The sequence below is a fragment of the Canis lupus genome, chromosome 9, assembly GCF_011100685.1.
Source record: "Canis lupus familiaris isolate Mischka breed German Shepherd chromosome 9, alternate assembly UU_Cfam_GSD_1.0, whole genome shotgun sequence".
NCBI classification, from domain to species: Eukaryota; Metazoa; Chordata; class Mammalia; order Carnivora; family Canidae; genus Canis; species Canis lupus.
In genome coordinates, this window is record NC_049230.1 from 37218518 (window position 1) to 37245130 (window position 26613).

The following is a 26613-nucleotide window of genomic DNA, read 5'->3' on the forward strand; positions in this document are numbered from 1 at the left end:
TCCGTGATCTAGTCCCACATTGGGCTCCTGCAGGGAGCCTGCTTCTCCCTCTGCCTGTGTCTCTGCCTCTCTCTGTGTCTATCTTTCACGAATAAATAAATAATCTTAAAAATTTTTATTAAAATTAATTAAAATAAAAAATTTGGTGTCTCAGGTACAGTAGAGCTACATTTCATTTTTTTTAAGATTAAGATTTCATTTATTTATTAATGAGAGACACACAGAGAGAGTGAGAGCAACAGAGGGAGAAGCAGGCTCCATGCAGGGAGCCTGAGGCGGGACTCAATCCCGGGTCTCCAGGATCAGGCCCGAAGGCGGCGCTAAACCGCTGAGCCACCCAGGCTACCCCTAGAGCCACATTTCAAATGCTCAAACAGCACATGAGGCTAATGGCTACTGTGTGGGAAAGTGAAGATACAGAACATTTCACACCATCACACCAAGTTCTATTGGATAGTGCTCATCTAGAAGATAATAACCTTCAAGTTGCATTTTTGCAGAGGCATAGGTCAGCCCCAGGTAAGGTGTAAAGCACCTCCCTGCCCACAGGTATATTTGTAGTCACCAAATGGTTTTACTGACTTTAGCACTTCTTTCTACTTTCCTTAATCTCTAGATTTTTACACATACATCACACTCAACACAAACTTTGTTTTAGCTCTCCACCTTCCTTTACACTGATTATATGATTCTTTATGGTAGATTTAGTTCCTATAATCCATGAAAATGCCCAGCTCCTTGTTAACTAGAGCTATACTGGAAATCTGCCTTCTGTGTAACAAACAAGCTTGAATCTGAAGAGGGATGTATCTATTTGTGTTGCTGAGTCATTGAATGGACTGAAGCAAGGTCTGTGGGGGGAGAAACGAAACGGCATACAATCGTTTCTATTAGAGATTTTGCTATTTTGGTGTTCGCATGTCAAAATAAGTCACTAGATGAATTGATGGTGGAGCAATTTAGTGCCGGAGAGATGCCTTTCCCAGGCAAGATTTAAACTCCTAGTGTTTTTTTTTTTTTTAAATCAAATTCCGTTTTGTTCTTTTGGAGAAAGATTAATTTTGCCGAATTTTAAAGCTTCAACTCTTTTTTTATGAAGGCAAAAATAAATCTCTCCAGTCCACGCCTTTTTAGCTCTCCAAAGATTACCACTAAAATGCGTCCATGTTATATTTTTGTCTGGGAAAACAGAACTTTTAGACATTCCTGCACCCACGGGATGACTCTGAATCCCGTCAGATCAGGAAAAGCATGAAAAAGCCTCAAAGCCTTTTGGTCGAAGATGCCGGGGAGAAGTAAACCCAAAGCACGTCTTTTTCACTCCGCTCCTGAACCCCTCCCCCCAAACCTAGGACTCCCCGTTTGACTGTTCAGCAGTTCCGATACCAACGATTTACAACGGTGAGGAGCTGGGTCTGGTGAGTACGGGGCTGGGCGTGGTCAGGACTCCGAGGTGTGGGACTCGCTGCGGATCGGGCCTGGAGGAGCTCCTTCACACCTTCCCTCACCTGCCGGGGCAGGTGCTGCTGAAAAAGTCCGTTTGCATCTGCTCATGTTACAGATTGAGCCAACCTCAATTCAAAAAGACCCTCACAGTGACACAGCAAATAAGCCCTGGACGAGCCCATGAGTTCAGCCTGGGCTTCGGCCGCGCTACAGCTCTACCTGCAGGCACGGTTTGTGGATCTGGGGTTTTGAGACTCCGGGGGCACCTGCGGTGTGTGGTGGTGGGTTGGCGGTCTCGGGACCCGGCAGAAGGTGGCCGTATCTGTAGCAACTTTTGAGTCTCGGACAAAAACCGCCTCCCAGAGTTATTAGAAACTGCCTGTACCTGCCCAAGCACAATTCATCCGACAGTTGCCACGAGATTTATTTTCCCTTCACTCTCCGGTCCCGCTCCCAACTCCTGGGCTCTCTGGTGCTGGATACAAGGTGGGGGTGGGGTGAGAGGCGGTGATTAGTCACTTACTGCAGTCTTCACACTTTTAGGTTTGTATGGTTTCCTTGCCTTTAACCCTGTCGCATCCAGAAAGTACCCCAGTGCACCACCCCTGCACCCCCGCCCCAGCCCCGGTGTGCAGGTAGACGCCGAAGTGGCGACGAGCGGGGTCGCACGGTGCGAAACCCAGGAGGAGGCCCCAGGCGACGCCCGACCCGAGCGGCATCCGGGCGAGCGCGAGGCGGGGGGACGCGCCCCGCAGCCCCGCAGCCCCGCTCGGCGGCCGACGACGCAGTGCGCACGCGCGCCACCCGCCGCCCGCCGCCCCGCGCGTCCCCCGCCGGCTTCCCCCCGCCGCGCGCCTCTGCGCCCAGGCCCCGCCCCCGCCCCGGCGGGCCCCACCCCCCGCGGGAGAGGGCGGAGGGGCGGAGGGGCGGAGGGGCGGAGGGGCGGAGGGGCGCAGGGAGCCTGCGCGCGGCCCGCCCCGGGCGCGGGCGGAGGGGAGAAGGCGGGGCGCGCGCGGCGGGCAGCCCGCAGAAGGCAGGAGCCGCGCAGGAGGACGGAGCGCCAGCCGCCGCGGGGCCGAGCCGGTAGGGGGCCGCGGGCCCTGGCGGGGTCGGGGGCCGGGGGCCGGGGGGCGGGCGGGCGGGCGGGCTTGGCGCTGACGCGGCCCCGGGGAGCCGGCGGGACCCTCGTCTACTGGAAACTTTGTAGCGGCCCCCACACCTGCTCCGGGCGGTTCTCGCATCCTCTGGGCTGCCCGGAGGGGCGAGGCCCGGGGTCCTCCGCGGCGCCCCCTCCTCGCCGCCCCTGGGCGCGCGCCCCCCGGCTGCGGCCGACGCCCCAGCCCCGCGGACCCGCCCTCGGGCAGCAGCACCCTGTGGGCTCCCCGCCGCCCCCCTCCGTCCCCCTCCCCTCCGCTCCCCTCCCCCCCCCCCCGACCCTCTGCGCTCCAGCCGCGCCGTGGCCTCTCCACCTCCTCCCCCGCCGTCAGCGTCCAGCCGCTCCGAGCCACTCGAGCTGTCGGCGGCCCTTTGCATCTTCCGTAGGTTTCCGGTGCGTTGATGGAAGCAACTTGACTTTCAGCAATGCCAACTATTCAACTTGAGTGTTTCCCTGCGGTGGTAGATTGGGGTGCACAGTGCTAACGTGTCTTTTTATTTCTCCCGAGTACCTTCGCTTCCAAGCGAAGTTGGGTTGTTTGTGAGAGGAGTCGCCTGCCAGAGCTGCCTTAAGTAGATTGTATAACTATATTTTATTTAGGTGGATGTTGCTATTGGTACCAGCTAGTGTTATGGTAACTGGGCATCCCAGAGGCAAGGGAAGGAGGAGTGACTTACTCTTGCAGTTAAAAAAAAAACAAAACAAAAACCACAACTACCTTGTACTTTTCATCCAGAAGGACCTCGAGGCATTTGGCAAGTGTTAACTAGCTGTTCGTTGTAGTTTTATAGGAGAGGTACAGAGAGAGCATCACCGTCCTGTTTCACAGATGTAAAAACGGAGGCAAACAACCAAGTCCTCCGATTCTTTACTAATCTTAAAGGAATATGGACCAAGAAATGTAACCCTGAGTTTCCTGGAATTCCAGGAATTCCTAGTGCATAAGGCCACACAGAGGTAAAATGGAATGTTGGAACATCTTCCCTGAGATTGTACAAATGAGTTAAAAGTCAAAGAGGCTGCGGCCAGGTGTCAGCAGCTTCCTGCTTGAGACTCAGCTCTGTCACAAAGTTAAGTGATGCTGGACAAGTCACAGCTGCTCCCAGCATGTTTCCTATTGTTTAAAATGAAGGGAACAAAGGTGCTGTATTCTTTGCTAAGTTGTGTGAGTGTGTCTGGAAGCTCCACTCCCTTGAGCTGCGTTTGGTGATTGTTAGTTGTTGTGGACTCATAAAGGCTCCCATTCTTGGGCTCCCTTTAGAAATGCAGGGAACGAGGCACCCCCAGAATGAATAACTGCCTCTTCTTCACTAGGGACACCTGAGGATTCACGTCAGGGAGAGGCTGAGGCAGGGACCCTGACCTGGGCAGCGTGGGGGAGAGGTTTGTTGGGTGGAGGTAGGAAGGCGCCCTGCACAGGCAGCTTGACACATGGGCCCTATTCCTGCCTCCAGCTCTGACTCATCTTCTGACGCTTGGGGGAGGAGAGGTAGTTGCTTGATATTTTTGGCTTTCCCCCATAAAACAGGAGACGGTTTCCTTCATTCCAAGTGCTTTTAACGTCAGTGTCAAACGTGTCTATGCTGAGTTCTCATCTGAAATCTTTTATATTGGTAGAGTGAAGGTATGACTTCTATAATATTCCCTAATAGAATAGCATAAATGTGTATTCATATAAAAAATACTAGTCAGGTGTATAAATCCAGGAAATCCTTTAAAACTTTAGCATGAAAACCTTACCATTTTTAAATGATGGTCTTTTGGGAGGCATGTGTATTTGGTGAATTCCTTTGCATTTGGGATTTTAAGGCAAGGTAGTTTAGAAATACTTTTTCTCACTGTCACCAGAAATTCATGAATCATTCTCTGTGTAAAACTTAGAACTTTACAGATAAAGCTTTTTTTTTTTTTGTATCTTTCCCAAAAGTAATTGCTGTGTGTATTTTTATTGGTTTGTGTGTATCGTCTTAGACTTTCTAAGCATTTTTATGTGTCTGTTTATGCAAAGTGATTTTTTAGTTGAAATGAATTATAAAATTATCCAGTCCTGTATGTAGACATTTGCTTTCTGTCTAGACTGTGGTAGCACGGTTTAAAGTGCAGATGGTTGTAAAGGCTTATTACCTCTATAGCATGGTAGTATTTCTCAGGATGATGGGCAAATGACATCTTCTTAACAGCCTTCTGACCCTTCTTTTTTTTTTTTTTTAATTTAATTTTATTTTTTTTTGCTTCTGACCCTTCTTAAACAGCCTCAAAGCACTTAAATCATTAAGATCCTAGGCGTTACTCACAGTTGCAAATGAAAACTTTTCCATTAAAAAAAAATATCTAGGGCTGCTAATGTATTCATCTTTTCTTACAAGCAAGTATAAATGGGAGTGGAAGGCTGGGAGAGTTGCTAAAGGTTCATTTAAGTGAACATTTAAGGTTCACTGAGAGACAAAAGGAAGTGATAATGTGGGCACAGTTCAAATCAGTAGATTCAGGGGACACATGAGTTCAAACAGAATTCACATCAAGAGTTTGAGTTAGAGGACTTTTGCCATGCTAAAGGTCCAGTGCTGAATATTGGAGTAGAAGGCAAATAAGGTCCCTGAAAACTAATGAAACTGATAAACTAATGGTGACATTTAGAGAGGAAGTGTTCTTACCCCGCATTGGCCAGAATTGTAATGGTTCTGAATTTCTGGACATCAACATTTTATTTACTTAACCTTTTTATTGTGAGTTATAACACACACACACACAAAATATAAAACTGATAATTAATGTGTGTATGTTTTTAAGAACACACAGCTATAACCGTCAAGAAGGTTAAGAAGCACCTTCGTCCCATACTTTCCCAATGACAGCCTCTCTCCTCATGCCAGAGGTAACCTAGCTTCATTTTTGTGGGAATCACTTCCTTTCTTGTTGCTAATTTTTATCCCCTAAATATTAATATCTAAACAAGTTTCACGTTTCTTTTTTTTCTATTTTCATCTTTATGCAAATAGAATCAAAATAGATATTTTAATAGATACTTTTTTGTGGGAGTCAACATCATATACATGTGTTTGTATATATACGTGTGTATATAGGTATATACATACACTTTTTAAAATTTCTTGCAGTATGGTATTTTTTATTTAATTTTTTTTAATTTTTATTTATTTATAATAGTCACACAGAGAGAGAGAGAGGCAGAGACACAGGCAGAGGGAGAAGCAGGCTCCATGCACCTGGAGCCTGACGTGGGATTCGATCCCGGGTCTTCAGGATCACGCCCTGGGCCAAAGGCAGGCGCCAAACCGCTGCGCCACCTAGGGATCCCTTATTTAATTTTTAAAAAAGATTTATTTATTCATGAGAGAGACAGGCAGAGGGAGAAGGCAGGCTCCCTGCAGGGAGCCCAATGCAAGACTGGATTCCAGGACTAGAACCTGAGCCAAAGGCAGACACACTCAACCACTGTGCCACCCAGGTTCCCAGTGTGGTATTTTTTAAAGATTCATTCCTGTTGTTATCTGTGACTGTAATTAGTCCACTTTTGTATGAACATACCACAAGTTATTCATCATCTATTGATGGACATCTGGGTTGTTTCTGGTCTGGGGCAGTTATGAATAGGGGGGTTACAGGTGTGTTTATCTGCAGGTTTACTAGCTGATGCCTAATTTCCAAAGTGGTTGGTACCAATTTACATTCCTCTAGTGGTGTCAGCCTTGAATTTATAATCCACTGTATTTGTTGTTGAACCATAATATGTTTGGGTATCACAGTATGTTTGGATGACCACAGCGTGAATGAATGAATGTCACCTAGGTAGTCTGATGCCCAGTCCTTTGTGTACCAGTGTATTTATATATATTTATAAGCTTAATTGTATGGTTTGGACCAACATACCACCCAAAGGCCAGAGTTGGTTTTTCCACTGTATTTGACAAATACCCAATAAAATCCTTCCCTTTTAAAATTTTTAAATAAATGTGTTAGTTATAAGAAAATTTATGCAAGTGAATAATAAAAGTGTCTAGTTACCTGCAAGTCTTATTATTTTTTAGGATTTTTAAAAGATTTTTTTTTTTTTTTTAAGTAATCTTTACATCCACCATTGGGCATGATGAACTCACAACCCCAACGTCAAGAGCTGAATGCTCTTCCGACTGAGCGAGCCAGGTGCCCCTTGCCTAAAAGTCTTTTAATGGTTTTGGGAGAATCCTACCTCTTGAGCTATCAGATGTCTTGACTTGGTGACTTGGGTTATGCTGGTGAATGCCTGTCTTATGCCCAACCCTGAATGTATAGTCTAGCAGTGCTGGCTTTAGTGTGTGATGTGTGCAGGAACCCAGGCCAACCCTTGTTAAAGAACCTCTGAGGAGCCTCCGAGAATGCTTGTGTACATGTGCATATCCTTTAACTGTGTACTGAGCACAGACTTCTTAAAGCACCGACAAAGCCCCGTCCTTCTTTGGCATTTCCAAAGGAACCAGAGCTTCTCTGCTATGGGAATAAAGTACTCTTTTACAATCTTCAAAATGTACTTTTTTCCAAATCTTCATTAGTATACCATGTAGAGGTAGTTAAAACTGGATTTGAAACAGAATTTCTGCTTTTGAGTACATAGTTGCCAGGTTGACTTTAATCGCTTATGTTTGGTGTTACTAGCTGGATTTAAATCTGGGTGTGTGTGGAGTGTGTGCCTCTTAGAGAGACAGGTGGGGGAGGGGAGAGAGGGAAGAGAAAGATTAGGGAGAGATGTGGATGTTATGTCAAGACAGGTATTTGTTGAATATCTACAGTATGTAGTATTTTCTAACAGTTTGCTTCCACAATTATGTAGGTTCATTTATTTATTTTTTTAAGATTTTATTTATTCATGAGAGACAGAGAGAGAGAGGCAGACAGAGACACAGGCAGAGGGAGAAGCAGGCTCCAGGCAGGGAGCCTGATGCGGGACTTGATCCTGGGACTCCAGGATCATGCCCTGAGCCCATGGCAGGCGCTAAACCGTTGAGCCACCCAGGGATCCCCAATTGTGTACGTTTAGAAAATACTTCAGTGCTATCCTTTTTCTTAGTTGGGGGAGTAAAGGAAGAATAGCCGAAAGAATGTGAGATTCTTTTTTTATTTATTCTGTAAGTCATCTTAGAAAATGGGTACGCTCTATTTTTTGGCTTTACATAGATAATGAGTACTTTTTTACTTACATATTAAAGTTTTTTTCAGATTCTCTAAAATAGTCATAATTTAAAAAAATATAAATTAAAAGGTTTTTTTTTTTTTTTTTTTTTTTAAGATTTTATTTATTCATGAGAGACACAGAGAGAAAGAGGCAGAGACACAGGCAGAGGGAGAAGCAGGCTCCATGCCGGGAGCCCGTTGCGGGACTTGATCATGGGACTTCATCCAGGGACTCCAGGATTACGCCCTGTGCCAAAGGCAGGCTGAGCCACCCAGGGATCCCCAAATTAAAAGTTTTAAAGAAAGGATAAAAAGGAGTGTCAAAGACCCAGTCTGAGTGACGGGGGAGGGGATGGGTGGGGCTATTCTTCCTTTACTCCCCCAATAGGTGGGTAGAAATCCTATTTGTATTCTTTGGTATCCCTCCAGGCAGGCAGTAGTTTATGGAAGAGCCCCATATTCCACTTGTTGCAGGGAAGGGGGCAGAGTGTGGGTACTGAGGTCATGGCCATACGGTCCACATGATGTCACGTACACCCACAGCCCTCCTGGCTCACCTTGCCACTTGCCATTCTTGCTCTTAGCACTGACCCAGTTTTAACTACCTCCACTATGGCACTGACAGTTGGGCCAGCTTTTTCCCTTGCCTTCTCAAAGTCTCAGAGGACAAAAGGTCCCTTTTGAAATTCACATGCCACTGTTGGTCTTAACTTCTGCCTTTGTTGCAGAATAGTTTCAGCATCAAAGGCCTGCGGAAGGCAGGTCTTCTTGATTCCTTAGGTCTTTGAGTTTGTGGGTACACAGGAGAACACTCTTCAGAAAGTGCGTGTTGCTTCTGTTGAACTAGTAAACATTTATGTGGTGGATAGAACATGTGAGACACCAGCCTTCCTGAGCTGGTGGAGACTAAGGTGAACTTGCTTGAAGTTTTGAGGAAGTACTGGTAGAAATAAAATCCAGGAGAGTACTGTCGGCATACAAGTTACATACAAATTTGACATAAAAATTTATAATTAAGAATTTCACTAATTTAGCTATTGTGCCACTGGTGTCCCTGCCAAGTTCTCTTACCAGATCAACTGTTAGCCTGGCTCCCATGTGAAGAGCAGGTGCAGGCCAGAGCCTGGAGGGGGGGTTTGTGTTGACAGCCATTTGTTGTAGTTAATTTTCTTCTATTCCAAATGTTTTTTATTTTTAGAAATTGCAATCATATACTAGGGCACCTGGGTGTCTTAGTTAATGTGTCCAAATCTGGATTTCAGCTCAGGTCGTGATCTCCAGGTTGGGAGATTGAGACCTTTGTTGGGCTCCGTGCTGAGTGTGGAGCCTGCTTGAGATTCTCTGTCCCTCTCCCTCCTTCTCTCCTCCTGCTCATCCTATCTCTAAAAAATAATAATAAATGAATAAAGGAAAGAAATTGTAATCATATAGATGTTCTGAAGCCATCATCCTATGGCAAAGGAATATTTTCAAAGGAATCCTAAGGACTCCTGCCTCAGAATCACATGAGCTGCTGGTTAGAATGCATATTCCTAGGCCCTACCTCAGTCCTAATAATCAGAATTTTTGGGGGTAAAAGCCTGATAATTTATATTTCTAGCAAGTATCTGCAAAAAAGAATTTAAAATAATATTAAGGGTGGCTCAGTCAGGTAAGTGACCAACTCCTGATTTCAGCTCAGGTCTTAATCTCAGAGTTGTGAGTTCGTGCCATAGGATGGATGGCTTCAGAACATAATTTCAACCAAGATGTTGAAAGGTCCAGATAGTAAATATTTTAGGCTTCCGGGCCATACACTTTCTGCAGCAACTACTTAACAGCAAGAAAGCAGCCATTGTGAATATATAACAAATGAATACAAATGTGTTACACTAACACTTCATTCATGAACACTATCATTGAAATTTCATAGTGTTTTTATATACCATGAGATTAAGTCGTGATTTAATTTTTAGCCATTCTGAGCTCATGGGCCATACAGAAATGTGTGGCAGGCTAGACATGGTCTGCCTGCCATGGTTTGCTAACCCCTGATTTGAACAAGAGTAGAATGAGGTTTGCATTCTCTCATAGCATGTGAATAACAGTAATATTTGTATAGATTATGCTAATATAGTAATATAGAAAGAATTGTAATAATATAAAGAATTATGTATATTGTCTTATTGTATTAGATTATTGTTTGGCAAAGACAAGGGAATAACTTCAGGATCCTCTGCCTTTGGACTTCAATTTAGTTAAAAACTTGATTCCTCCCTTTGTTGTGGGGAGGCCCACACACACCCAGTTGCCCCCTCCCAGTGCAGAAGAGCTGCTGCCCCTCAGCAGGGAGAGGGTGCAGAGCATCATCAGATTCTGAGAGACTTACCTGATTATCTTACTCTGCTCAGAAACTCTGGTGGATAATTAGATGCCTTTGATTTATAGAGAAAAATGGGATATTAATTTATCAATACTTTATAAATGAAGTTAATTTGCTCTGAAATCACCAAAAAGGGGTGCCTGGGTGCTCAGTGGTTGAGTGTCTGCCTTTGGCTCAGGTGTGATCCCGGGGTCCTGGGATTGAGTCCCACATCGGGCTCCCCACAGGGAGCCTGCATTTCCCTCTGCCTATGTCTGCCTCTCTCTGTGTGTCTCTCGTGAATAAGTAGATAAAAATCGTAAAAAAAAAAAATCACAAAAATGTGGAATGGGCCATGAGTATGATAAAGAAATGCTCATAGGGAGAAAGTTGAGGCTCACTGCTTGGGTTTTAAGGATGTTGATACATCCCGAAAGACATTAGAGTAAAATGATCAAAGGTTGTCAGCTAGTCACTGTTGAGCTCTGAGTCCTGTGAACTTTATTTTAATTTATAAATTCCTTTGTGTCTTCCTTAAAGTAATAATGAATTTGTAAGGACTGAGATCTTATTTATTAAAAAAAAAAAATCTGAAAAAAATCTGCACTTTCTGAGATTTCATAGTCTTGCTTCTCTCAAAGGGTGGTAGTGACTTTGATAGTTTTGAGGTACCTTTTTATTTATTTTGGATTTAGTGTGTGTGTGTGTGTGTGTGTGTGTGTGTAAGTACCCTGCATCTAAATGTTCTGACCTATGTAAATCAAAGTTCATTGCTTTAGCAAGATCTATGATTCTTCTTTAATTTTTACCATTTACTCCTTGAAATATTTAAAGTATTTATATAGGCTCTGGCACAAATTGGTTTCTAGTTATCACCGAACAAATTTAAATGTGATTGTGGGATTTTGCAAGCATTTCTTGGTTTAGATTTATCAAATTTTTCATACCTTAAGACCATCTCATCTCATACCACATAGCAGTATAGGATTTTTTTAGATTCATATCCACATTGTAGATACAGCATAATAATCATTTTTAGTATATGTGCTGCTGAAGCGGGCACGATACAGCATAATCAGACTGACCTTCTATTCCTTAATTTCTTTTCTTTGCAGTTTTTGGGGACATTTTGGTAGTCTTTAGATCAGTTGACCTGTCGTGATCAGATTGTATGATTTATCAACAAGTGGACAACTCACGGAAAGGGGGTTTTGGTTTCAGGGGGGCCACTACTTTCTATGTAGAGTCTGGGAAAGCCTCTTAACCTCCATATACTTCTGATTCCTCAGCTGGGAACCATGACAGCAGAACAATACTGATCCACATGAGGCTGAACATGTTCATGTAACTTCGACAAAACAGGCACTCGAGTTTTTTTTGTTGTTGTTTTTTCCTTTGGCAAGTCCAATGGGACATACTGAGGCAGATTGAGAGCGATGCTTCTCACACTTTACTGTATCTGTAGATCCCCTGGGGTCTAGATCACTGTGGATTCCCATTCCATCAGTCTGGGATGGGGCCTGAGATGATGCATTTCTGTAAAACTCCCAAGTTGACACTGCTGGGTCTTGGATCACCCTTGGAGTAGTGGAAGGTTAATAGAAAAGGGCTTATGTTTTCCATTTGGAATCGGAAAGGTCAGAAGGCTCTTGAATAGCAAGAATCGCAATGTGTTTTAAATGAACTGGAGAAGCAGCATGATGGAATCAATGAGATACCTCTCCAAGAAACAGACAAATCTTTTTAGCCCCATTGAATGTTCTGCTTGGCTTTGAGCCCGTGCCTTCTCTGAATTGCCAAGGCACCCCTCTGTTCACCACTCATTTGAGTCATGTACAGGTAGTTGATCTCTAGTTGTTACTCAACTGTTTTGTAGTGTAACCAGTGTCATATCTTTAGGATGATAAAAATCCTAGCACACGGTGATGGTTTATGTTACCTTTATACCCTGTTCTAGCTGTTGCTGCATAGCACACCATTCTGAAACTCGGTGGTATAAAAACAACCATTTTTATTTTGTGCACAGATTCCTGTAGGTCAGGAATTTGGACCTCGTGTAGTGGGGACAACTTGTCTTTGCTCCACAATGTCTGGGACCTGTGATGAGATAGTCAAAGACTACAGGGGACTCAACGACTGGGAACTAGAAACATTGATTTATCTTTACTCACATATTCATAGTTGATCCTGGCTATAAGCTGGGACCTCAGCTGGGCTGCTCTCTGGAACCTCTGTGTATGATCTCTCTGCATGGTAACTGCTGAGCTTCCTCATAGCATAGCAGCTGGGTTCTAAGAGCAAGTCCCATGACAGCAAGGTAGAAGTGTGTGAAATGTTTATCATCTAGCTTCAGAAATATTATTTCTGCTCTGCTCTGTCAGTTGAGTTGATCACATTGTAAGAAGGTCAAGTGGGATGGGAGATATTGTGGTCATCTGTGACAAAGATATTTTCCACAGTCCTCGCATTGCTTAGAATAGTGTTGAACACATGGCACAAACTCAGGAAATACTGTTGTGTGAATGAGTGACAAGTAATTTAAACACCTAGCTGGTTGAGGACCAAATTCAAAAATTGAGGTCCAGATACGAGCAGATTACCTCATGATCCCCAAATAAATATATGCTTTTACTTAACAGTCTCTTCTCAGTACTCTACTCATTCTATTTCCAACATGGGAATCTCTGAACTTATCACATGAAACTAAACTTGTAGTTCTGTGCATCTATATGTGTCACTGTATTGTCATACTTTTTCCCTGCTCTAATCAAGTGGACTGCCCGTGTCATTCTTTGGACTGTGGTAGTTAGAGTTTTAAATGATTATCCTTTGTTGGGTTCAGTTCATGGGATGGTGGTCCACATGAGGACGTTGAGACGATCAGTCAGATCACAGCTACTCAGGCAGTTGCTGTACAGCACATTCTGTGTGCTCTGCGTGTCACACTTGGGGAGTATCTGTGGCCAAATGAGAATGGTGACTGTCATTAGCTTTATGTGTATTATGTATATTTATCCTCATCCCAGGACATCATCTTTTTTTTTTTTAAAGAAGATTATGGATTTTTTTAAAGATTTTATTTATTCATGAAAGACACAGGCAAAGACACAGGCAGAGACACAGGCAGAGGGAGAAGCAGGCTCCATGCAGGGAGCCTGATGTGGGACTTGATCCCGGGACCCCAGGATCATGCCCTGGGCCAAAGGCAGGTGCTAAACCACTGAGCCACCCAGGGATCCCCAGGACATCTTCATATCAGTTTATGTGGTAGGAAATGCAAAAACAACCCCTCTTCCAAAAGTAAGATGTTGAGGTGTTTAGCCAAATTACTAAAGCTTTCCAGATGAGCAAGAACAGTTTGTATCTTTTAATACAAATATAACTCAACATTTGTTTGAATTTATTAAAAAATTTTTTGAAAGATTTTATATATTCATGAGAGACACAGAAAGAGAAGCAGAGACATAGGAGGGAGCAGGCTCCCTGTGGGAACCCGATGTGGGACTCGATCTCAGGACCCCGGGATCATAACCTGAGCCAAAGGCAGGATCTCAACCACTGAGCCACCCACGTGTCCTTGATTTTAGTCTTTTTTTTTTTTTAATATTTTATTTATTTACGAGAGACACAGAGAGGCAGAGACAAAGGTAGAGGGAGAAGCAGGCTCCACACGGGGATCCCGAAATGGGACTCGATCCCGGGTCTTGATTTTATTCTTAATGTTCTATCAGAGTTTTCCTTAAACGAAAGATTTCCACACTATGATTATTTATTTGTAAGAGTATTTTTTTCCCAATAGAACACATTTCTGATTGATTGATTTTTAAATTTTATGTATTTATTCATGAGAGACATAGAGAGAGAGAGAGGCAGAGACACAGGCAGAGGGAGAAGCAGGCTCCCCATAGGGAGCCCGACATGGGACTTGATCCCAGAACCCCGAGATCACACCCTGGGCCGAAGGCAGACACTCAACCACTGAGTCACTCAGACGTCTCCACATTGGTGATTTAATAATGAAAATTAATGAGAAAAATAGCATTTATTTATTTATGGCAATGTAGGCCAACATGCTTCTATTTTAAAAAGGGTAACTATCTAGTTCTTAAAAACCTTAAATATTTAATGTAAGGAGAAAATGTGATTATATAGTAGGCTTTCAGGTATAAAAAATAACAGTGTGGGCCTCCAGTATGCACTGGGTCCTTCTGAAATTTCTAAAGCTGAAAATAATTTAGTCAGATCATTTTACACAGTCATCTCTAGCACTTTATGGCCATTTTCTGCTTATTCAATGTGAGAAGAGAGAAAGTAGTAGATAGAATTTCAGTTTCTAACTGCTTATTCTAGTGGTTATTTGCTATGATTAAAAAAAAGAAGAAGAAGAAAAGAAAACTAGCCTCCGTGGCACTGGGATGGATGCTGACACTGGATAGCAATTCTGAGGCCGGCCCATGTGTGGATCCAACACTAACTCAAGCCTTGAGCCTGTGCCCTAGGAGTTCTGCATTGCAGGAACAGTCCGTTGTTACTAGCTTGTGCATTAAGATTACAGGCCACCTAGAAAGACACTAATCTGCATTTTTGCTTAGCATTTGAGTGCTTTGATGTTTATTATTCAGACAGACCAGCAAGATGTTTATTATAATTGTTAAAAAAAATAAATAAATAAAAAGTACCTCTCTGGGGTTGGTTTAGGGCGGCTTTTTTTTTTTTTTTTTTTTTTAAGATTTTATTTATTTATTCATGACAGAGAAGAGAGATTGAGAGAGAGAGAGGCAGAGGGAGAAGCAGGCTCCGTGCAGGGAGCCCGACGTGAGACTCGATCCCAGGTCTCCAGGATCACACTTCGGGCTGAAGGCAGCGCTAAACCGCTGGGCTGCCGGGGCTGCCCAGCTTCTCCTTTTTGTCTGACACTCCCCCACCCCCATTCTCCTGGCCAGGAAAGCTTTTTTTCCCCTCTAAGAAGTAAATGCAGCTGCCAGAGCAACTTGGAAGGACTGAGTTGACCACCATGGACAGCGACATTAACTTTCCTGGCTTCTCCCCTTGTCATCTCAGACAGATGTGCTGCAGTGGGAGTGGCATGTTCACTCAGAGAGTACCTTACTATCTTTGATCCCTCAAACCATGCCTCAACCTTTTACTCCGCTGATAGATATAGATACCCTTCTTCTGTTCTCCAGTACACGCTCACTAAGATGATTTGGACAAACCTGTGATGTAATACACATGTATTCTTTCATTCTTTATGATCAGAATCTCCTGATCTTGGCACTGAAGCACACTAGGGCTTCTTGTTGCGCCTGCTGTGGAACTGCCTCTTGCTGAGGTACCTCTGCTATCAGGGGAGCTTTCTGTGTCCTGAATGGTACACCAGTCTGTGGCAGTATTTCCCTGCTCTGGGCAACAGAAGAAACTGGAGTTGCTCAGCCCATCTGGGCTTTTCTGTAAGTGGCATTTAAACACATTGTTCTTTGCAAATCCAAGACCCCTTTCACACTCTGAAGGTGCTGGCTGGTGGTGGTGGAGTTCCGTAAGGCAGGTAACGAGAACACAGCCACTCCCCACATTCACACAGAAAGGCAGTGTGTGGGCTTGAGCTCGGAGCCCAGACACCTTGGGTCCTTTCCTGATTCTGTCACATATCTTCTCTAAGTGGGAATCCTCTCCCCTTTTCTGAACCTTATATATTCTGATTTGTGAAAGGGGTCAGGAGTATTTGTCAGAAGAGCATCGGTAATATATGTGCCCTCTTTGTGCTGTCTGGCAGAAGTTGTTTTTCTAAACCTTGGACCCAGCTTTGGCAATTTTATGCAGGTTTGTTGGCATGAGACTGACTAGCAGCAGCAGGGAGGGAGCATCATGTCTGTCTCACTTGGATTCTGCCCTGAGGACTCACAATCTGTTTTCTCTGCAGTACCAAGTACCTTATCACTGCCCAAACAAAGGAGAGTTAGCAGAGTAAGTTAGGCTTCCAGGCCATCCGTTATTTACCCTTGATGAAGACCCTTCTACAAAGACAAGTGAGTCTGGGACCCTTGCCTCGGGAAGACAAGTGGCTTCCCAAACAGCATGAGGATTTGGGAGACCACAGACTAAGTTTCTTTTAATTAGACAGGAACTAAATAACCTGGTTGCAAATTTGATTGGCCTCTTCCAGATTTTCCACATTCAGGAGGGAGTTAACACGGCCGTTTGAGAGCCTAATTTTGCGTTTATTACTACAGTGATTTTGCTTTTTAAATCACTAGGATTGTGCCAGGGAAAGACTTGGATGTGGCATGAGGCTGTGTTCTGTGGTAGGACAGGATGTTCTCATATAAAAATTCTGCCCATTTCTGGGATGCCCTAGTGGCTTAGTTGGTCAAGCGTCCACTTTCGGCTCAGGTCATGATCCCAGGGTCCGGGGATCAAGCCCCGCATTGGGCTCCCTCCTCAGCAGAGATCCTGCTTCTCCCTCTGCTACTCCCACTGCTTGTGCTCTCTCTCTGTCAAATAATCTTAAAGAAAACTTCTGCCCATTTCCATCTTACACATACATGTGCACACATTTCCTTATGTGACTACTTCCTATTCTTTTTCATGATATGATTTCACATATATGCTTCATGTATGGCCAGTATCCAATGTGGGTCCCCAGAGAAGGTTGTAACCTTGAGTGAGGCAGCACCCTTCACACAAGGGCAGAATCTGGGGAGGGACTTGTGATTTATCATTACCAGCACTCTGAGTGCCTCAGTCCAGAAGCGGGGAACCAGAGGCTCACTGCAGTATCGACTTCTACAGTGGCTCTCAAGATGTGTCCTCTGACTGGCAGCATCAACTAGGAAATGCCAGTTCTTGAGCCCTGCTCTGGAACTACTGAATCAGAAACTCTTGGGGTATGATTCAGAAATCTGTTTTAACAAGATTCTGATGCATGCTAAAGTTTAAGAACCACTTCATTATGAAGCTATAACTTTCGTTTATTTTTTTATTAAGGTGTAATTGACATATAACATGTTTCAGGTATATAACATAATGATTTGATATTTACATTAGCACAAAACGATCATCACAGTAAATCTAATAATATCTATCACTATACAGTTAAAATTGTTTTTGTAATGAGAACTTTTAAGATTTATTCTTAGCAACTTTCACATATGCAATATAGTAAAATTAACTGGTACATTACATCCCCATGACTGGCATCTTTGGCAGCTACCAGTCAGTTCTCTGTATCTGTGAGCTCGATTTCATTTTCTTTTCTTTCTTTCCTTTTTTCTTTTTTTAAGACTTTATTTGTTTATTCATGAGAGACACAGAGAGGCAGAGAGAGAATCAGGCTCCACGCAGGGAGCCCCATGTGAGACTTGATCCCAGGACTCCAGGATCATGCCCTGGGCCAAAGGCAGGCACTAAACTGCTGAGACACCCGGGGCGTCCCTCAATTTCCTTTTCTTTTTAGATTCCACATATAACTGATACAATATTTGTCTTTCTCTCTCTGACTTATTTTCACATAGCAAAATGCCTTCAAGATCTATTCATGTTATCTCAAACATAAGGTTTTCTTTATGGCTGAATATCCATTTTGTTTTTGTACAACATTTTCTTTATCTGTTCCATCCGTCAGTGGACCCTTAGGTGGTTTCTGTCCCTTGGCAATGAACATGAGGGTGCATGTATTTTTTCAAGTAAGTGTTTTCCTTTTCTTCAGATAAGTACCCAGAAGTGGACTGCTGGATCATATGGTAGGTTTTTTTTGTTTGGTTGTTTTTTTAAGTAATCTCGACCTTCAACATGGGGCTTGAACTCATGACCCTGAGATCAAAAGTCACATGCTCTACCATCTGAGCCAGGTGCCCCTAGTAGTTCTAGTATTCATTTCTTGAGGGAGCTCCATAGTATTTTTCATGGTGGCTGCACCAGTTTCCATTCCCCCTAACAGTGCACAAGGGTTCCTTTTTCTCCACATTCTTGCCAACATTTATTTCTTGTCTTTTTGTAACAGCCACTGTAACAGTTGTAAAGTGATATCTCATTGTGGTGTATGACATTGATTTACAGATGTTGAACCATTCTTGCATCCCTGGAACAAATCCCACTTGATTGTGATGTAGGATTCTTTTAACGTATTGTCGAATTCAGCTTGCTGTTATTTTGTTGAGGATTTTTGCTTGTAATTTTCTTGTGATGTCCTTGCCTGGTTTTGGTATCAACATAATACTGCCCTTGTAAAATGAATTTAGAAGTGTTCCCTCCTTTTGTATGTTTTGGAAGAGTTGGTGAAAGGTGGTATTACTTCTTTAACTGTTTGGTAGAATTCAGCAATGAAGCTGAGTGGTCCTGGACTTTTTTTTTGTTAGAAGGTTTTTGATTTCTGATTCAATCACCTTACTAGTTGTTGGTCTGTTCCTATTTTCTATATCTTCATGATTCATTCTTGGCAGGTTGTATGTTTCTAGGTGTTTGTTCATTTCTTTTAAGTTGTCAAATTTGTTGGTATATTATTGTTTATAGTAGTTTCTTATGATCCTTGGTATTTCTGTGGTATTGGTCATAACTTCTCTTCTTGCATTTTTTTTTAAGATTTTATTTATTCATGAGAGAGACAGAGAGGCAGAGACATAGGCAGAGGGAGAAGCAAGCTCCTCAAGGGGAGCGGGAGCCCAATGGAGGACTCGATCCTGAACCTGGGACTCAGGGCTGTGCCCTGAGCCAAAGGCAGATGCTCAACCACTGATCTACCCAGGCATCCCTAATTTCATTTGTTTTTACTTTGACCTTTATTTCCGTCCTTCTAACTTTGGGCTTCAGATGTTTTTCTTTTTCTAGTTCCTTGAGGTGTAAAGTTAGATCTTTTGGGAGCTTTCTTGATTCTTGATGTAGGCATTTATCACTATGAACTTCATTCTCAGAACTGCTTTTCCTGCATCCCTTAAGTTTTGGTATGCTATTTTTCCATTTTCATTTGTCTCAAGGTTGTTTTTGGTTTCTTTTATGACTCATTGTTCTGTAGCATGTTGTTTAATCTCCACATATTTGTTAATTTTCCAGTTTTCTTCTTGTAATTGATTTCTGGTTTCATACCACTATGGTTAGAAAAGATGTAAGACATCATTTCAATCTTCTTAAAAAAATTTTTTTTAAGATTTTATTATTTATTTATTTATTTATTTATTTATTTATTTATGGATTTTATTTATTTATTCATGAGAGACACAGACAGAGAGGCAGAGACACAGGCAGAGGGAGAAGCAGGCTCCCCACAGAGCAGAGAGCCTAATGTGGAACTTGATCCCAGGATCCTGAGATCATGATCTGACCCAAAGGCAGACTCTTAACCAACTGAGCCACCTAGGTGCCCCTTTGATGACACATTTTACATCCTTTTATTTTATATGTTTTACTTTTATTTTTAATTTTTTTTAAAAGATTTTATTTATTCATGAGAGACAGAGAGAAAGAGAGATACATAGGCAGAGGGAGAAGCAGGCTCCATGCAGGGAGCCAGATGTGGGACTTGATCCCGGGACTCCAGGATCATGCCCTGAGCTGAAGGCAGATGCTCAACTGCAGGATCATGCCCTGAGCTGAAGGCAGACACTCAACTGCTGAGCCACCCAGGCATCCCGAGAATGATCTTTTTATTTGTTATAGTCTAAAGGGACCGCGGAAGAAAGGCAAGCCTTGCTGACCACAAGAGCTGGCAGTCAGTGGGTGTCTCCTGGGTGGCAGCCCCCAAAACCAGGGCACAGACACGTGTAGAAGCTCCTCTGGGAAGTACTGACATTCTGGAGAGGATTACAGTGGATGCTTACATCCGTATGTGTTTAATTAGAAGCCTGCCCCTCAGGCTGCATGCTATAACTATTTTTAAAACTTTTTTTAAATGTTAAATATGAACATGTCACGTGATCCAGCCCTTCCACTCCTAGGTATTTAAGAGAAAGGCCTATGTCCACACAGCTACCTATGAATGTTTATGTCATGTTACACATCAGCTTTACTTGTACTAGCCTCAAACTACAAACAACCCAGTTTCCATCAGTAAGTGAATAAACCATGATGTATCTATATCATGGAATACTACTCAGGAATGAAAAGAAATGAACTGTTGATATATGCATCAATATAGGTGAATGTCAAAGTAATTATGCTGCATGAAAGCTAGGCCCAACAAACAAAAAAAACTTATGATTCTATTATATAAAAGTCTAAGAAATGTAAAAATGACAGAAAACATAAATGTTTGCTTGGTAATGGGGCTCAAGGGTGAAGGAGAGATGAATTAAAGGAGCATGAGGAAATCTGGAGGGGGTGATGGATAGATTTATCATGTGGGGACATGGTATGTTGAGTGTATGCATAGCATTCAAAACTCATCAAGTTGTACACTTGGTCAAGTTGTGTATCTGTCAGTCATCCCTCAACAGGGCTTTAAAAAATATTTAAGTGTGATGGTTACTTGGGAGAAGTCGTGAGACAGGTAGGGGAGGAACACATTTTAACAAGGCTTATCAGTGCTCATCCTATTGTTACATAAATGAAACAATAAGAGGTCCAGTGGGGAAGAAAAAATACAATTTGAGATGGCTGCTGTCCAGGGCAGCAGCACCTCCTGCAGTTGGCATTTGTGAAGCTGTCGCCCTGCGTCTGGCTTAGTTGCTGTACCTGCTGTGGTGTCTGTTATGTGGCCACAGTCCCCCACACCACTGGCCTGACTGAGGTGTAAATGTATTATTATTATTTTTTTAGTTAATCTCTGCACCAAACATGGGGCTCGAACTCATGGCCCTGAGATCAGGAGTCACATGCAGTACTGACTGAGCCAGCCAGGCGCCCAGTAGACTGTGTTTGAGATCATGGCCTTCACCCTAGCTTGTTCTGCAGCTTTCCCAGGCCCAGTGAGCATTGCCATATTACATTTCCTTTCAAACATTTGTCTTTGTTGTGGTCAAAACCGTACTTATATTTGTTATACCATGCATTACATACATGTCATTAACAGAAGCTGGACTCAGGTTGGTATTTCTCACTGGCACATTCTTTAATTAGCATGATTTTCACTTCTAGATTTATTCCGGTCAAACCCAATTTAGCAATAAAACCAAGGAGGAATTCTTTTGAACTTCCTGATTGGCCACATTGTTGCCTCCTTGTCTTTCTGCAGATCTGATTTGTATCCACTGTGATCAGCACTCTCAACTAGGACTTTCCAGATCCTGACCAGGACTGCAGAGTGACCAGATTCCTCACAAGTGAGTTGGTTCCAGCACCTCCTTTGTCTGTGGAACTGAGGATGTCTTGTCCAACTGAAATCATTTCAGGTGCCCCCTATGGTATCTTGGGTGGAGATGAGCATACTTGCCAGCAGGCCCACATTATGAAGCAGTATGATGAAGTGATGTGTCCAAAATCTCAGGAAAGGAGTATTTTCTATTTCTTTTGTTTAAAAATTTTTTTATTTATTTGAGAGAGAGAGAGAGAGAGAGAGGCAGAGACACAGGCAGAGAGAAGCAGGCCTCCTGCAAGGAGCCCAATGTGAGACTTGATCCCAGATCCCAGGATCACACCTTGAGCCAAAGGCAGACACTAAACTGCTGAGCCACCCAGACGTCCCTATTTCTTTTGTTACTGGTGTACTAATATAGATATTATTATATATTATTACTGTACTAATGAGAGAATGTAGATCTTCGAATATTTAAATCCCCCAGTGGGATTCATCTTGAAACTGAGAATTGGCTGAGAATTTAATCGTACCCAGGTTGGGTTGGGTCAGTTAAAATGTTCATGAACTTACACTAATGTATTTTTAAATTTTATTTGAGAGAGAGAAGGAGGGAGCATGGTTGGAGGGGAGGGGCAGGGGAAAAGGAGGCTCTTGCTGAGCAGGGAGGCCCCCCCCCCATGTGGGGTTCAATCCAGGGATCATGACCTAAGCCAAAGACAGATGCTTAGCTGACTGAGCCACCCAGGTGCCCCTAATGTATATATATTTTTAATTAATCTCTGCACCAAATGTGGGGCTCGAACTCATGGCCCTGAGATCAAGAGTCATGTGCACTGGGATCCCTGGGTGGCGCAGCGGTTTGGTGCCTGCCTTTGGCCCAGGGCGTGATCCTGGAGACCCGGGATCGAATCCCACATCGGGCTCCCAGTGCATGGAGCCTGCTTCTCCCTCTGCCTGTGTCTCTGCCTCTCTCTCTCTCTCTCTGTGACTATCATAAATAAAAAAAAAAAAAAAAAAAAGAGTCATGTGCACTACTGACTGAGCCAGCTAGGCACCCAGTAGACTATTTTTGAGATCATGGCCTTCAATGTGCCTGATTATTCCCATAGAAATGCCACAGCATCTTACTATTTAGTGAGTTATTTTAGAGTCCTAAGAGTACGTATAGGGGGAGGGGTAGAGGGAAAATCTTAAGGAGGCTCCACACCCAGCAGAGTCCAAAGCAGAGCTCAATTTCACAATCCTGAGATCACGACCTGAGCCAGAATCAAGCATTAGATGCTTAACTGACTGAGCCACCCAGGCGTCCTTTAGCTATTTTTTTGAAATAACAAAGGGCTAAGGTGACCATATATCCTGGTTTTTCTGTAACAAGTTTAGGCAAATATAGTGTCATAGTTGTGTGAATAGGGAAAACGTGTCTGAAAGAAGGCTCTAGGAGTGATCAGGATTTCTGATTTCTTCGTAATTACCGAGGAGAACCACTCCCTGTTCAATAAGAGCAAGGCCCTGCAAGATTGTTGTTCAGGAACCAGTTGGGCACGTTTGAGTTTAGAATTATTTCTAAAATAGGATGACTGTTTCCATTTACTACCCCCTGCCCCGCACCCTTTTTTTTTTTTTTTAATTTTATTTATTTATGATAGTCACACAGAGAGAGAGAGAGAGAGAGAGGCAGAGACACAGGCAGAGGGAGATGCAGGCTCCATGCACCGGGAGCCTGACGCGGGACTCGATCCTGGGTCTCCAGGATCATGCCCTGGGCCAAAGGCAGGCACTAAACCGCTGCGCCACCCAGGGATCCCCCGCACCCTTTTTTTAATTGAATCACCGGAGAGCTGAGTTTTAACATTGATTTTGTATGTTGTCTTAGGTTACTTTTTTAACAGAAAATTATTTGTCTCCATCCTTGAAAGAACGTATTCTATTTTTTTTTTAATATTTTATTTATTCATAGAGACAGAGAGAGAGAAGCAGACACACAGGCAGAGGGAGAAGCGGGCTCCATTCAGGGAGCCCGACGTAGGATTCAATCCCGGGACTCCAGGATCAGGCCCTGGGCTGCAGGCGGCACTAAACCGCTGCGCCACCGGGGCTGCCCAGAACGTAATCTATTATAGAAAAGAACCATTTCTAATCCTTTCACCTTCCCATTCCACAAAACTACAGAAGGCTGTGGTGAATCAATAATCGATAGCATCAAAAGTACTGACAGATGCCTGTGTGTTTCAGGAAGGAGACGGTGATTTTGGATTCCTTGGTGGAGGAAAACAAAACCCTCTGGTCTTGCTTCCAATGATGCAAGTGTGATTGCTGGCATCTTCATGAGCTCCAGAGGTCACAGCACGCTTCCACGGACTCTCATGGCCCCTCGGATGATTTCTGAGGGAGACATAGGAGGCATCGCTCAAATCACCTCCTCTCTCTTCTTGGGCAGAGGCAGCGTGGCCTCTAACCGGCACCTCCTTCAGGCTCGTGGCATCACCTGCATTGTTAATGCTACCATTGAGATCCCCAATTTCAACTGGCCCCAGTTTGAATATGTTAAAGTGCCTCTGGCTGACATGCCTCATGCCCCCATCGGACTGTACTTTGACACGGTGGCTGACAAGATCCACAGTGTGAGCAGGAAGCATGGGGCCACCTTGGTGCACTGTGCCGCGGGGGTGAGCCGCTCAGCCACCCTCTGCATTGCTTACCTGATGAAATGCCACAGTGTGTGCCTGCTGGAAGCCTACAACTGGGTGAAGGCCCGCAGGCCTGTCATCAGGCCCAACGTCGGCTTCTGGAGGCAGCTGATAGACTACGAGCGCCAGCTCTTTGGGAAGTCGACGGTTAAAATGGTACAGACACCTTATGGCATAGTTCCAGACGTTTATGAGAAAGAATCCCGACACCTGATGCCTTACTGGGGGCTGTAATGCCACCACAGCCTGCATCAGCAGCCCCTTGAGCAGTACCAGCATCTGCTACACACCGTCTATTCCCCTCTTCACCTTCCTTTTCAAATGGTGGACTGTTGGTTCTCCCTGAAGTGTTTTTTACACTGGGTGTTCAAGTTTATTTTAAAAGATAGGGAGGGAGGGGAAGAATATAAGGGGAATGCATACATTGCTAGTAACATTTTTAAAACTAACATTTTGGAATAGTGTTTATGAAAATCTTTAACTGGCTTTTAATCATTTTTAACAATTTGAACAGTTTAATAAACTGTTTGGTTCTGCTGTATTCTGAATCCCAGGCCTTTAGGCATCATGGCAGGTGCGGGAGGAGCTCAGTGCAAAAATCACTTTGGGTCCTGATGAACCCTTTAGAGACCAGCTTTGCCCAAGGCTGCCGACCAAACGCTTAGGGAAGATTGATACCAGCTTCAGTCTCTACTGGATTAGCCCTACTCTTTCCTTTCCTATTATTTAGTGACTCTGTAAGTTAAAAAAAAAAACCTTTATTATCTAGTTGTTAAGTAATTATAATGAAATCTGCTGCAAATACCCTCTTGGAATCATTGTGCCCCAGGACTATATTAGCATTATTTTTAATAAATATATCTGCATAACGTATTAGAATTTTTACTAAGAATGTCAGGGTGTGTGTATGTGTGTGTGGATGCTGGAAGAAAGAGGCTTTCCAGTAACTGTTCAAATATGGTTCCTGGGACAACTATAAATGCTACTTAAAATAGACATCCCAGCTGAGTGATGTCAACGTTTCACATCCTTGCAGATGGGCAGCTGTTAATATCCTTCCCGATGCTGGGACAGTGGGACCCAGCAGAGAACGGATGCCCTGATCAAAGGTAGTGTTTTCAGGTGGCTCTTAGTAACCAGAATGCACCAAAAGCAGGCAGTGCTCCATTAAAGAAATTGGTTTTAATAAAAGCCATGCCTTTGCTTGACTCTTTCACACACAAAATTCCCTAAACCAAACCTCAATACATAATAAGCAAATAACAATGGCTTCCTTTGTTGAAATTTGAAAGTGTCTCCCGGTTCACTGCTCCTACTAAATATGACAACTCAAGTTAGCGCTTCCCTATTCCACACTCCTTACAAACTGCTGGGAGTCATCAGGTTGCCCTTGCTTTGTCACGATGCTGCTTTATTTTTTTTACTTCAGTTGCCAGGAAGGTTGCAGCTTGCTTATTCATGGAATAATTTTCTAGATTTTTGGCCTATTTTGGCAAGAAGCCATAAATATAATGCCAGTGGCTACAACATGTTTATATAAATTATATTTTCTGGATCTTACCTGGTCTGTGGCAACGGTCTCCATCCAAATTCTACCTTGTTTCATACCATTTACTTTTATAAACATGCACCATTTAAATAGGAACATTAAAATGAAGTTAATAGTTTTTTTTTTTTTTTTGAAGTTAATAGTTTCTATGGGAACTCAGAGGCACCCATAAATGCTACAGGAGCACATGATGATCAAAAATCAATCAAAAGAACAAAACAATACATGATGGTGGAGGCTACGGCTTCTCCAGTATGAAAGGCAAACTGCAAGTCTTGTAGTCTTTGGATAAGAGTCCAGAAATAACCACTGTACTACAGTAAGAGAAACTTCATGACAGATGTTCTTGGTAAAAAAAACTTCCTGCAGAAATCTTGGCTGACACCACTACTGGGATATAAGTAAGCATTCTTAGTACTTAAGAAGCCTAACACCTTTCTAATCTAAATGCCAGAGTTTATTAGCTGGTCACAAAGGAAGGTGTGTGACCTAGAAAGTGTTAGGGGAATTTCTGTAGTGATCCCCAGGGCAGAGTAAGCATTGCAGATTTCTGTAAAGGTCCTATAATCTTTCCAAAGCTTGAGATTACGTGTCATTAAGTAAAAATAGAAGGCTTCTTTAAAGAAAAAACATGTACATGTGTACAAAACAGTCAATTTAAAATATGCAACCTATATAGTGTACTACCTCGTAGCCACAGGGGGAAATAAAGCATGGAGAGTAGCACACTCTGTGCCTCTTCTACCTCAAGCGCGTCCAGACAAAAATTACTCACAGCCATCGAATGTTTAAAAGCAAAATACAATACCGAAAGAGAAAAGTGCTTACTAATCACCACTCAGGCAGTGAGGTCGAAGCCGCCTGCACAATTGACAGGAAATAAGTAACCTTGGTTACTGTTTCCAAGGACACCGGACTCTTGGCTAATAAGAGCCGAGGTGAAGCTGAATGCAACATCAAGCTATTCGAATAAACTTGCATACATCAAGAAAACGCAGTATTATTCCCACACTCTTGGTGGTATGTGAGTGAACACTGCCACTA

The 26613-nt window shown here is 43.3% G+C and overlaps 1 protein-coding gene across 6 annotated transcripts; it reads left to right on the plus strand.

The window, feature by feature from the left end:
- The first annotated feature begins 926 nt into the window (after positions 1-926).
- On the plus strand, positions 927-24899 carry DUSP14 (dual specificity phosphatase 14). 6 transcript variants are annotated; one of them, XM_038548053.1, is made up of 4 exons: positions 927-1418; positions 1562-1676; positions 21271-21358; positions 23566-24899. In XM_038548053.1, the coding sequence occupies exon 4, from the start codon at positions 23658-23660 to the stop codon at positions 24252-24254; it is 597 nt and encodes a 198-aa protein (XP_038403981.1). In that variant the 5' UTR covers positions 927-1418; positions 1562-1676; positions 21271-21358; positions 23566-23657; the 3' UTR covers positions 24255-24899. The 6 variants fall into 6 exon arrangements, with proteins under 6 accessions (XP_038403981.1, XP_038403982.1, XP_038403979.1 ...); XM_038548054.1 differs by having other exon boundaries at positions 927-1401; XM_038548051.1 differs by lacking the exon at positions 1562-1676.
- The last annotated feature ends 1714 nt before the right edge of the window (positions 24900-26613 follow it).